Genomic DNA, 12516 nt, shown 5'->3' with positions numbered 1-12516 from the left:
AAATTTTTATTGGATAATGCTTAACGTACACGGGTTGTTGTATGGCTCTCATGGAATTACATTTTAAAATATGTGGCGTTCATGGCTCTCTCAGCCAAAAAGGTTCCCGACCTCTGGTCTACAGGAAAAGTGCGAGGGGTCTTAAGACTGATCCTCAAACCTGTAGAGACTGATCCCACAGACTGGGAGGGGCTCCATGCATCTGTGAGGACGGGGAGCAAGAATGATTTCGGACAGCTGTCATAAATGACATGTTCTACTGCCAACACCTTATGACAAGGTATACGGAATGTGTGCCTTCGTGCCTCCCCCGCTAGCAAGATTATCTGATAGAAGTGTGCTTTAAATGCAGTTCTTCAGAGGCAGAGCTATGGACACATCTTTCTTGCCTAATGATTAATTCTATATGACTTGGGGCTTTTTTGAAGGCTCAAGTGTTGGAGGAACTGAATGGAACTCGAGTTAGCCTCTCCATCTTAGAAGTAATGCGCTCTAATTTCACTGCCAAGGCTTAAGACCCTGAACTTTATTATTTTTGTTTATTTTATTACTGATGATTATTTAGGCCACTAATAATGGAGCTTGGGATTGGGGAGAGAGTCAAAAGGAGGATCACATCTGGTGTTAGACAGGTTCAAGGCCAGCCTTCCACTCGTATGCAATTGTATTATATTTTAATGAAACAGTGTCATCTGCCTTCCAAGAAGCATAAGACTCAAAAGTAACTATTTGGGTTAAAAATATGCAAACACAGGACTCAGTACAGACTTCTTTAAGCATTTACAGTAAGGACCCACTTTTTTGTAATTATGGAAAACCCTGAGCAAGACTTTTCTTTTAATGAATAGTTTCAAATGGAAAATAAAATCAAATCAAAAGATTATAATTCTATTTTCACTTAAAAATGTTATGTGGCAGCAATAAATAATAAAAAAAAGTCAGTGTAGAGAAAGAGCTATAGATAGCTGGCTAGGTTTTCACCTGATATGGGTTAAATCTTTTATAAGTTGTGCTAATAAAACTTGCATTAACTATCTTGTCCATATAAAAAAATGAAAATGTATTTTTAAATGTATAGAGGGAAAGTAATAGGAATATTTCACAATCTATAGAGAATTTTCTTTTACTGAAGTCAGTTTCTGTGTGTATCAGAACACAAAAACAATGTAAGGCCCTGAAGTTACTTTGGAAGAGCATGAAATAATATAAAAATTTGAAATGCTGGACACTATAAAGTCAACTTTGGATAGCAATGAAATAATTTAGCATCAACTGGTAATTATTAGTGTAACTTTAAAGCAAAGGCATAAAATTATGTTAAGGTTCTATGTGTGCGAACTGATATCAGTGCAATTTATCTACTGAAACATCATGAATGGAACTGGTTTAGAGGCAAAGTTAGGCTATAACTTTTCAGGTAGGTTAAAAAATCTCTCAGCCAAGCAAGCACTGAATTTAGCGAGGCAGCAGTGTGGCACAGGAGCTGAGTGAAGAATGGTGCAGGCATGTAATAAAAGGGATCATTATGCAATATAAACAGATACTCTTATCAACAATGGCAGTTGGTCATTGACTTCTAGGTAAATATTAATTCAGGGATGACTTCCAAGTAATCTCTATAGCCAAGGTGTACACATAATAAGGTTTACTTGAGGTCATTTCATTGTTCTTACAACATGCCTCTCATTTTTTTGAAACTGAGCTATAATTGACATACCACATTATATAAGTTTCAGGTATACAACATGACTTAATATTTGCATATATTGTAAAGTGATCACCACCATAAATCAGCATCTGTCAACAAATAGTTACAGAATTTGTTTTCTTGCCCTGGCCAGTTGGCTCAGTGGTACAGCGTCGGCCTGGCGTGCGGGGGACCCGGGTTCAATTCCCGGCCAGGGCACATGGGAGAGGCGCCCATTTGCTTCTCCACCCCCACCCCCTCCTTCCTCTCTGTCTCTCTCTTCCCCTCCCGCAGCCAAGGCTCCATTGGAGCAAGGATGGCCCGGGCGCTGGGGATGGCTCCTTGGCCTCTGCCCCAGGCACTAGAGTGGCTCTGGTCGCAGCAGAGCGACGCCCGGGAGTGGCAGAGCATCGTCCCCTGGTGGGCAGAGCGTCGCCCCTGGTGGGCGTACCAGGTGGATCCCGGTCGGGCACATGCGGGAGTCTGTCTGACTGTCTCTCCCCATTTCCAGCTTCAGAAAAATACAAAAAAAAAAAAAAAAAGAATTTGTTTTCTTTGCCTGACCTGTGGTGGCGCAGTGGATAAGGCGTCAACTCGGAAATGCTAAGGTTGCCGGTTCGAAACCCTGGGCTTGCCTGGTCAAGGCACATGTGGGAGTTGATGCTTCCTGCTCCTCCCCCCTTCTCTCTCTCTCTCTCTCCCCTCTCTATAATGAATAAATAAAATATAAAAAAAATGTTTTAAAAAAAATTTGTTTTCTTGAGGTGAGAACTTTTAAGATCTACTCTCTTAGCAACTTTCGAATCTGCAACATAGTATTATTAACTGTATCCGCCATGCTGTATATCACAATGACTTATTTTATAATGGGAAGTTTGTACTTTTTGACTCTCTTTACCCATTTGGTCTAACACCCACCCCCTGCCTCTGTTACCTATGAGATTGGTTTTTATTGTTATTTAGATTCACATGTAAGTGGCATCATACAGTGCTTGTCTTGCTCTGACGTTGTCCTCAAGGTCCATCCATACTGTCGCACATGGCAAGATTTCATTGTTTCTTATGGCTGAATAATATTCCTGTGTGTGTGTATGAGTGTGTGTCTTTTACCCATTCATCTATCAGTGGACACTTAGATTGTTTCCATGTCTTGGCTATTGTATGTAATGCTACAATGAACATGGAAGTGCATAGATCTTTTCAAACTAATGTTTTCATTTTCTTAGGATAAATACCCAAAAGTTGGATTGCTGGGTCATATGATAGTTCTATTTTTAATTTTTTGAGGAACCTCCATACTGTTTCTCATAGTAACTGCACTGATTTACAATTTTATAAACAGTGCACAAATGTTCCCTTTTCTCTATATCCTTACCAACACTTGTTATTTCTTGTCTTTTTGATCATAGCAATTCTGACAGGTGTGAGGTGATATCTCAATGCGGTTTTGATTTGCATTTCCCTGATGATTAGTGATGTTATGCATCTTTTCATGTACCTGTTGACAATCTGTATGCTTTTGTAAAAATGTATATTCAGATTCTCTGCCCACTTTTTTTTTCCCTGAAGTGAGAAGTGGGGGGTGGGGTGGGAGGCAGACAGACAGACTCCCGCATGCGCCCAACCAGGATCCACCAGGCATGCTCACAAGGGGGCGATGGTCTGCCCATCTGGGGCGTTGTTCCACTATGATTGGAGCCATTCTAGCACCTGAGGTGGAGGCCAGGGAGCCATCCTCAGCACCCGGGCCAACTTTGCTCCAATGGAGTCTTGGTTGTGGTTGAGGAAGAGAGAGATAGAGAGGAAGGAGAGGGGGAAAGGTGGAGAAGCAGATGGTTGCTTCTCCTGTGTGCCCTGGCTGGAAATCAAACCTGGGACTTCCACACACAGGGCCAACACTCTACTGCTGAGCCAACTGGCCAGGGCCTCTGCCCATTTTAAAAAATGATATTGTGTGAGCATTTTTGCTATTAAGTTGTATAAGTTCTTTATGTATATTGGATATTAACCCCTTATCAGATATAGGCTTTGCAAATTTCTCCTATTTCAGAAATAGGCTTTGCAGCTGATAACCCCTTATCGGCTTTTGCAAAATGATAAGGTTGTCTTATCATTTTGTTGATGGCTTTCTTTGCTATGCAGAAACTTTTTAGTTTGATGTAGTCCCACTTATTTACTTTTGCTTTTGTTGTCAAATACCAAAAGTTATCGACAAGACCAACATCAGGCGTTTACTATATGGTGTAAGATAGTAGTTCAGTTCATGTGGTTGTCTAGTTTTCCAACATTATTTATTGAAGAAACTGTCTTTTCTCTCATTATATATCCTTGGCTCCTCTATCGTAAATTGATTGACCATATATGCATGGGTTTATTTATTTATTTATTCAATTTTTTAGAGAGGAGAGGGAGAGAGAGAGAGAGGAGAGACAGAGAGGAGAGACAGAGAGAGAGAAGGGGGAGGAACTGGAAGCATCAACTACCATATGTGCCTTGACCAGGCAAGCCCAGGGTTTCGAACCGGTGACCTCAGCATTTCCAGGTCGACGCTTTATCCACTGCACCACCACAGGTCAGGCACATGGGTTTATTTTGTTCCATTCATGTGTCAGTTTTTATGCCAATACCATACTGTTTTAATTACTAAAACTTTATAATATACTTTGAAATCAGGAAGCATGATGCCTCCAGCTTTTTTTTTTTTCAATATTACTTTGGCCATTCAGGGTCTTTGTAGTTCCATACAGATTTTAAGACTGTTTGATCTACTTCTGAGAAATATGCCATTGGAATTTTTATAGGAATTGCAACATGCCTCTTTTCTATAGCTATAATCACTCTAAATATTCCTGACATACTTTTCAAAACTTTTCTGGCTTATATTTAAATAAAATATTTGGCTTACTTATGCTAAGGCCCCTGAAGGCAGAAGGATAGTGCTGAAAAATAAAAACCTGGTGGATGGCTGTGTTCAGGTTATCCTTGCAACAGTGTAACTGCCCAAGTTACAGAGCCCTACAACCTGGGAGGTTGTCAGGGCATTCAATTGATAGTGTTTACTGTACATAAGCTTATACATATAAGGTCAGATTCCAAACAATGTCTCATTTTATCAAACTAAATAGAGATCTGGAAAAATCTCTGTATTGGTTCTTGAAAAATTTACCAACTTTTTCATTCTTTCATCAGACATGTGTGTTACAAACAGGGCTATCTGAGCATGTGTGGAACACAGTCCCCACTTTTAACCGCTTTCCTGAGAGATCCTGGATTTTGTCAGCCGTGTCTGTGTACTTTACGATTGGGTAGTACTTGAATTTTTTTGGTACAAAAAAGAACTATAGTTATGTCTGAATGTCCTAATAAAAACAAGCTCTTTTAAATAACCCCACAAACAAAAGAATATATGAAAGTACCTCCTCAGCAGTAAGGTTAGAATCACTATCCACCATAAGCTGAAAGATCCAGAAATCATATGTGAACATTAAGTTATCTCTGGGTGGTAGAGTGATAGGTGCTTTTTCATTCCTTCCTGATGCATATCAGAGTTTTATTTTTTTCTATAGTGAAGATGTACTATTTAAATATTTATAAAGAAAAAAAAATTTAAGTAAATGAATTGAGAAAAATCTATGGAATTCTAGAAGAATATTTTTGTGATAATTCAAGATAAATAAAGTAAATGTTTAGGATAATACCTGATCCTTCTGAATTCTCATTTCATCAACTTCCCTTTCAGCATATTGAGGGTCTTTTGCGGGGTCCTTGATATCTTTCAGCATGTTGGTACTCTGAAATTACAATTCTTCAAATCATTTTATGCCCAAAACCCAAAACCTTCAACACCTCACATCTGTCTCACAAACCAACTTCCCATTCCTCAGCCAGACATGCAGGCTTTTCAGGGTCTTCTGTCATCACTACTGAGGGCCATTCAAATTCCTCCAGGTGCCCTGGCTGGTTGGCTCAGTGGTAGAGTGTTGGCCTGGCATGTGGAAGTCCGGGTTCAATTCTCAGCTAGGGCACACAGGAGAAGCGCCCATCTGCTTCTCCACCTCTCCCCCTCTCCTTCCTCTCTGTCTCTCTCTTCTCCTCCAGCAGCCAAGGCTCCATTGGAGCAAAGTTGGCCCAGATGCTGAGGATGGCTCGATGGCCTCCACCTCAGGCGCTAGAATGGCTCCAGTTGCCACGGAGCAATGCCCCAAATAGGCAGAGCATCATCCCTTGGTAGGCATGCCAGGAGGATCCCTGTCGGTCTCATGCAGGAGTCTGCCTCTCTCTGCCTCCCTGCTTCTCACTTTGAAAAAATACAAACAACAACAACAAAAACAAATTCCTCCAGGTCCCCTTTCCTTTCTCTCCTTCCAGATGATTGCATCTCCCTTGTCCAATAGCCGGAGACCTCTGTTTGAAAGTGGAGCAACAACTGTTCTTTACCCCACCCTTAAACCCCACAGTGCCTCATATGCAATAGATTTTTAAGTGTGAGGTTGGCTCAGTGGTAGAGCATTGGCCTGGCATGCAGGAGTCCCGGGTTCGATTCCCGGCCAGGGCACACAGGAGAAGCACCTATCTGCTTCTCCACCCCTCCCCCTCTCCTTCCTCTCTGTCTCTCTCTTCCCCTCCCGCAGCCAAGGCTCCATTGGAGCAAAGTTGGCCCGGGCACTGAGGATGGCTCTGGGGCCTCTGCCTCAGGTGCTAGAATGGCTCTGGTTGCAACAGAGCAACGCCTCAGATGGGCAGAGCATCGCCCCCTGGTGGGTATGCCGGGTGGATCCCAGTCAGGCGCATGCGGGAGTCTGTCTGACTGTCTCCCTGTTGCCAACTTCAGAAAGAAAAAAAAAAGAGAGAGTTGAAACAAACATTATCATGATAGGCCCACTGGAACACTTCCCAATAACCATTGAATAGTGCTAAAAATTCTTGCTTTAAAAGAATTAGCAATATATACCTTTGATGGAAAGAGCATTTCATACACTTTTTTCCACAATTCCATTGGTGTACGGGCATGAAACTTTCCAATTTCATTATCATGGACAGGAGGAGATCCTAAAATTGGAAGGTTTACTCCAATAACAGCATTGATTAAAACATTAAAACTATCAATAAAATGGATGATGCTTATAAAAGTATAAATCTTAGATCACTCATGTCTTTTTCCCTATTATAGTCACATTTAAAATATACCCCAACCCAGTGTGGCAAGGCAGGGGCCAGTACCAGAAATGGAGGAGACAATGATGAGTAAACTGTAATTCTCTTTCCCCACCCTTCAACTGCTACCCAGTGAAAATATAAAAGTTTGATATTCTCATGTGCATGTGAATTTGTAAGAAAACAGATACTCTTCATGTGCTGGTTAGAGTGCAAATTGGGACAGCTCCTTTGGAGGGTAATTTGGCACTACTAAGCACTATTAAAATTTTTTACAAAGCTCATGTCCCATTAATGAGCAATTCTAGCTTTTGGTGTTTATCCTGAAATCCTGCACATATGTACTAAAGATTTCACACTACAAAACCATTTGTTTAATGAAAAAACGGCCACCACCAAATAGTCCATTAATAGAAGAATAGTGAACTAAATTACCCAGCAGTCAAAATTCCAAATAGACCTATATATAGCATTAATATGGAAAAACCACTAAGGCATACTGAGTAAAAGACATTTCAAAATGATATAGAATGATACAATTATGTTAAAACAAATATTTTTTATACCACATACACATATATAGAATGTGGTCTAGAAAGACATACCAAACTTTATTCTTATATGTTCTATTTTAATGTTTTATAAGGAGAGCATCTTTATATATTGCTTGTATAATTTAACTTGAAAATTTAAAAACTTTTGGGCCACTTCTTGGTAATTTTCAATCTATAATCAGATTTTTTTCATTATGTTTTAGCATCCACAATGTTTACTACAATTGTTTCACTGTTGATCTTTCAGGACTCCCTATGTCTTTGGTGGGAAAGAAATTGATATAATCCATGATCTTATTCAGCTTTCCCAAACTTTTACTTGTCCTCATTTGTGTGTGTGTGTGTGTGTAAATTCTATATAATTTCATCACCTGTGTAGGTTCAATTAGCCACTACCAGGCAGGATACTGAACAATTCCATTACCATGATGATTCTTTGTGTTGTTCTTTTATAATCAGACCCACCTCCTTCCCAAACTCCCCCTCCTGCTTCCCGACCCACAGTCTTGTCCCTAGCCTTTGATATTTACCATGCTTTCCTCCATTTCTAAAATTTTCCCATCCTAAACATTTTATATAAATAGAATCATATTGTATGTAGCCTTTTCTGATTGGCTTTTCCATTCAGTATAGTTCCCTGGAGATTCATCATGTGTATAATTCATGTGTAGCAATAGTTTTTTCCTTTTCATTGATGAGTAGTATCCTACTGTATAAATGTACCACAGTTTGTTTATTCATTCAACTGTGAATGACATCTGGATTATTTCCAGTTTTTGGCTGTTACAAATAAAGCTGCTATGAACATTTTTTACAGATTTTTATGGGAACATGTTTTCATTTCTCTAGGATAAATGCTTAGTAGTGCAATTTCTAGGCCATATGGTAGCTGCATCTTTAGATTTATAAGAAGCCATCAAACTGTTTTCTTTTTTATTTATTTATTTATTTTTTCATTTTTCTGAAGCTGGAAACAGGGAGAGACAGTCAGACAGACTGCCGCATGCGCCCGACTGGGATCCACCCGGCACGCCCACCAGGGGCGACGCTCTGCCCACCAGGGGGCGATGCTCTGCCCATCCTGGGCATCGCCATGTTGCGACCAGAGCCACTCTAGCACCTGAGGCAAAGGCCACAGAGCCATTCCCAGCGCCCGGGCCATCTTTGCTCCAATGGAGCCTTGGCTGCAGGAGGGGAAGAGAGAGACAGAGAGGAAAGCGCAGCGGAGGGGTGGAGAAGCAAATGGGCGCTTCTCCTGTGTGCCCTGGCCGGGAATCGAACCCAGGTCCTCCGCACGCTAGGCCGATGCTCTACCGCTGAGCCAACCGGCCAGGGCTTCAAACTGTTTTCAAGAGTAGCTGCACCATTTTACATTCCCATTGGCACTGTATAAGTAATTCCACTTCTTTACATCCTTGTCAGCATCTGGTGTTGTCTATGTTTTCTCTTAACTATTCTGTTAGTGTGGGGTGATAGCTCATTGTGGTTTCAATTTGAATATCCCTAATAATTATATTAAACATATTTTTATGTGCTTATTTGCCATTTGTATATCCTCTTCAGTGAAATGTCTGCTCACATCTTTTGCTTATCTTTTAATTGGATTCTCAGTTTTTACTCTTAAGTTCTTTATATATTCTAGATACTAGTCGTTTATTGGGTATGTAGCTTGAAAATGTTTCCTCCCTGACCATAACTTGTCTTTTCATTCTCTCTACATAGGCTATCAAGAGCAAAAGTTCTTAATTTCGATGACGTCCAAGCTCCATGATTTTTAAATTCAGTAATTCCCAACATTTTCTGACCTCCAGTTACTCATATAGGCAAAAGATTTCCATCAGCATTATCTACTAGTACACAGAGTAATTTTGTGTGTGTGTGTGTGTGTGTGTGAGAGAGAGAGAGACAGACAGACAGACAGAGAGAGGGACAGAGAGGGGCAGACAGACAGGAAGGAAGAGAGATGAGAAGCATCAATTCTTCATTGTGGTACCTTAGTTGTTCATTGATTGCTTTCTCATATGTGCCTTGACCAGGGGGCTACAGCAGACCAAGTGACCCCTTGCTCAAGCCAGTGACCTTGGGCTCAAGCTGGTGAGCCTTGCTCAAACCAGATGAGCCCATGCTCAAGCTGGTGACCTCGTGGTTTCAAACCTGGGTCCTTCACGTTCCAGTCTTATGCTCTATCCACTGTGCCACCGCCTAGTCAAGCTAGAGTGATTTTTACTGCTACTGAAATTAAGCTGGTATTAATGATAGTTATAAAAATAAAAAGTCAGTCTCCATGATCACTCATGAACCATCTCTATTCCTTTCATTACAATTCAATCTATAATCTCATTACAAGGATCTCTACATTTGAAGTCAAGTCAACTTTAGCTTGTAAGAGTAATGGGGAATGGGAGATAAAAACAAAAGTATTATGCACTAGAGTTTAAAACCAAACTATGGCAACCCTAGTGTATAAAGAGTTGCTAGGCCTAAAGATCTTCAAGATGCAAACAACTTCTGTAGGAAGATAAGGAGCTTGACTAAATAAACTCATGAAATTCCTTTTGCTTCATGGGCCTAGAGCATCTTTAAGTTTAGGAAACACACCCCATTAGATGAGGCCAGCTATTTTCATAACAAAAAATCAAGGGCTACCTAATTATACAACTGCATTCCTTTTGGTTTATTCAATCACTTGAGTCTTTATTTTTCATCATTGCCCATAATACATAGCTTTGAATTTCCTGACCACTTTATGTTGTTGTTTTTCATCTGAAGCCAAGGAGCTAAAACTTAAAAGTACCTGGAAATCAGTGTGGGAAAGGAAATAAATACATGCACATTTTTTAGTGGAATAGAGATCAGAACTCAGTCTCTCATGTGGCAACATCCCTTGCATTACAAATATGTCAATGTGAAGTACTGCAGGAATAGTGTGTATATAAGTAAATACCTAAGAGATAACAGCAGCGATAATGAAACCAGAAATGGTGGTATGTTGGAGATGAAGTGAACATGGAGTAGGATAAAATCAATAAATAATTAAAAAGAGATTGAACAAACTTAAGCTCACCAACCTATATGACTTAAAGAATCCAATCCTGCTGTGATAAACAGTGGTTTATTCTGATCCATACATATTGATTTGCTATACAAAGAAGAAAAAAGAATCTAATTTAGCTTAGCAATTGAATATTCTGCCACACTCTACTGTAAATACAGAAGCCAAGTTTTATCTAGCCACTGGTGAGAGCATTGTCCCAAATGAACGAGTGAATAGTCATGTAAGTGATTTCAAAAATTAAACTATAGCATTAATAAAGGTTTTACAGGGAAAAAGTGACAGGCCCAAATTACCTTAAATCAAAACAAGAAAAATAGCAAGGTTAAGAAAATTACATACTAAAATTACTGATTCCATTTGTAATCAATTAAAAAAGTAATATGAGAGAGAACACTACTAAATGAGGGAAAAGAAGTAATAGAAATCAGGGATAGAAGTATAATAGTTCATTTTATTCTAGTGTCAAATTGAGTATTATTCAATATAACATCTTAGCTGTCAATCTGAAAAATATTTAAAGACTATAAGAAGCAAAAGATAATATAAAATTATATCCCTAAGAACTGCTATTTGGGGCAAGAAACAAGAGACTGGTGAGAACAATAGTCAGATGACACAATACCAGCCAAAGAATAATAAAATATAAAAATATATTTTGACAGTACCTTTTGTCAATGCCAAATGCCAACTGGTTGATAACTCCACGTATTTTTAGTAATAGAGCTTCTGATTTACTGGTAAACTAAAAAAAAAAAAAAAAAATCAGGAGAATAAATTATATACTCTGCTTTCAAATCACAGAAACAGGTAACATAAGTATGGCTTTGAACAAGTACAGAATGCAGAGAGAATTACTATTTATTTGCCCAACAAATACATATGTTTGAGTAGACAAAAAGATAAAAATAAAATAAAAAGAAACCTGAATTTAAAAAAAGGAAGAAATCTTTATAAATTTGTTTTAACTCATTCTTCAAATTTCATGAGTGCATGATATTGAAAGAATTTATGTTTATAGACTAATCATTTCAGCTAATCCCACATATGGGTCATTATTGCCAAATATACAATCTAGTTGCTTTAAAAAATAGGAGGTTTATATAATAAATTACTTATCTTTTTTTTTGATAGAGACAGAGAGAAAGTCAGAGAGAGGGACAGATAGGGACAGACAGCCAGGAAGGGAGAGAGATGAGAAGCATCAATTCTTTGTTGTGGCACCTTAGTTGTTCATTGATTGCTTTCTCATATGTGCCTTGACTGGGGGGCTACAACAGAGCAAGTGACCCTTTGCTCAAGCCAGCAACCTTGGACTCAAGTCAGCGACCATGGGGTCATATCTATGATCCCAGGCTCAAGTTGGCGACCTCACACTCAAGCTGGTGAGCCTGCACTCAAGCCAGCAACCTCAGGGTTTCGAACCTGGGTTCTCATGTCCCAGGCTGCTCCATCTACTGTGCCACCACCTGGTCAGTCTTGATACATTTATTTTTTAAGAACTGAAATAATTTTAATGCTTCTATTGAGATTTTCATTTAAATGTATAACATTTTAATTGAATTTTAAAAATGCAATTTCTCTTCATTATTATTATAATTATTATTATTTATGTATTATGTTCCCTATGTGGAGAGGAAAAGAAACACCTCATTACACATATATTTCATAGACCTATAGGCTGGGATGACATGAGACGCTTTCTAACTCAGCCCCTCCACCCCACCACCATCTGCTGAGTCAATTGTTGTGGAAACTTGGAAACACCCTCTACAAATAGCTATAGAGCTTCTGCCTGGATAAACTAAATGCTTAGGAATTCATATCCCAAAGCAACTCACTCCATTTTCAGAAAACGGTAGTATTTGTAAGTTCTTTATTATTTTGAGCTGCACTCTTTCTATTGATTCCTTGTTCTTGGCAATAAGAGAGCAACGAATACATTTACTCCCTTTTCTGTGGAACAGTCCTTCAAATATTTAAAAGGTATTATCACATTCTAGATGATAAATATAATTTTATACTGATCTTTAGCTCTCATAATTTTAAGTCCCCCTACTATCCTGGTG

General features: G+C 39.2%; 1 protein-coding gene across 4 annotated transcripts in view; it reads right to left on the bottom strand.

Moving 5' to 3' along the window:
- The window catches only part of DYNC2LI1 (dynein cytoplasmic 2 light intermediate chain 1), a 69469-nt gene that overhangs the window by 24232 nt on the left and 32721 nt on the right, over positions 1-12516 (bottom strand). For 2 of the 4 annotated variants that reach the window (XM_066267019.1, XM_066267020.1), the window contains exons 9-12: positions 11116-11192; positions 10464-10534; positions 6639-6736; positions 5386-5478 (exon numbers count right to left, since the gene is read on the bottom strand). In XM_066267019.1, coding sequence (XP_066123116.1) covers positions 5386-5478; positions 6639-6736; positions 10464-10534; positions 11116-11192 — 339 coding nt within the window. The remainder of the gene's footprint in view (positions 1-5385; positions 5479-6638; positions 6737-10463; positions 10535-11115; positions 11193-12516) is intronic. The other 2 variants (XM_066267023.1, XM_066267022.1) reach the window with 2 other exon arrangements.

This window comes from Saccopteryx bilineata, chromosome 3 (genome assembly GCF_036850765.1).
Source record: "Saccopteryx bilineata isolate mSacBil1 chromosome 3, mSacBil1_pri_phased_curated, whole genome shotgun sequence".
In the NCBI taxonomy this organism is placed as follows: Eukaryota; Metazoa; Chordata; class Mammalia; order Chiroptera; family Emballonuridae; genus Saccopteryx; species Saccopteryx bilineata.
This window is presented reverse-complemented; position numbering and strand designations above follow the sequence as displayed.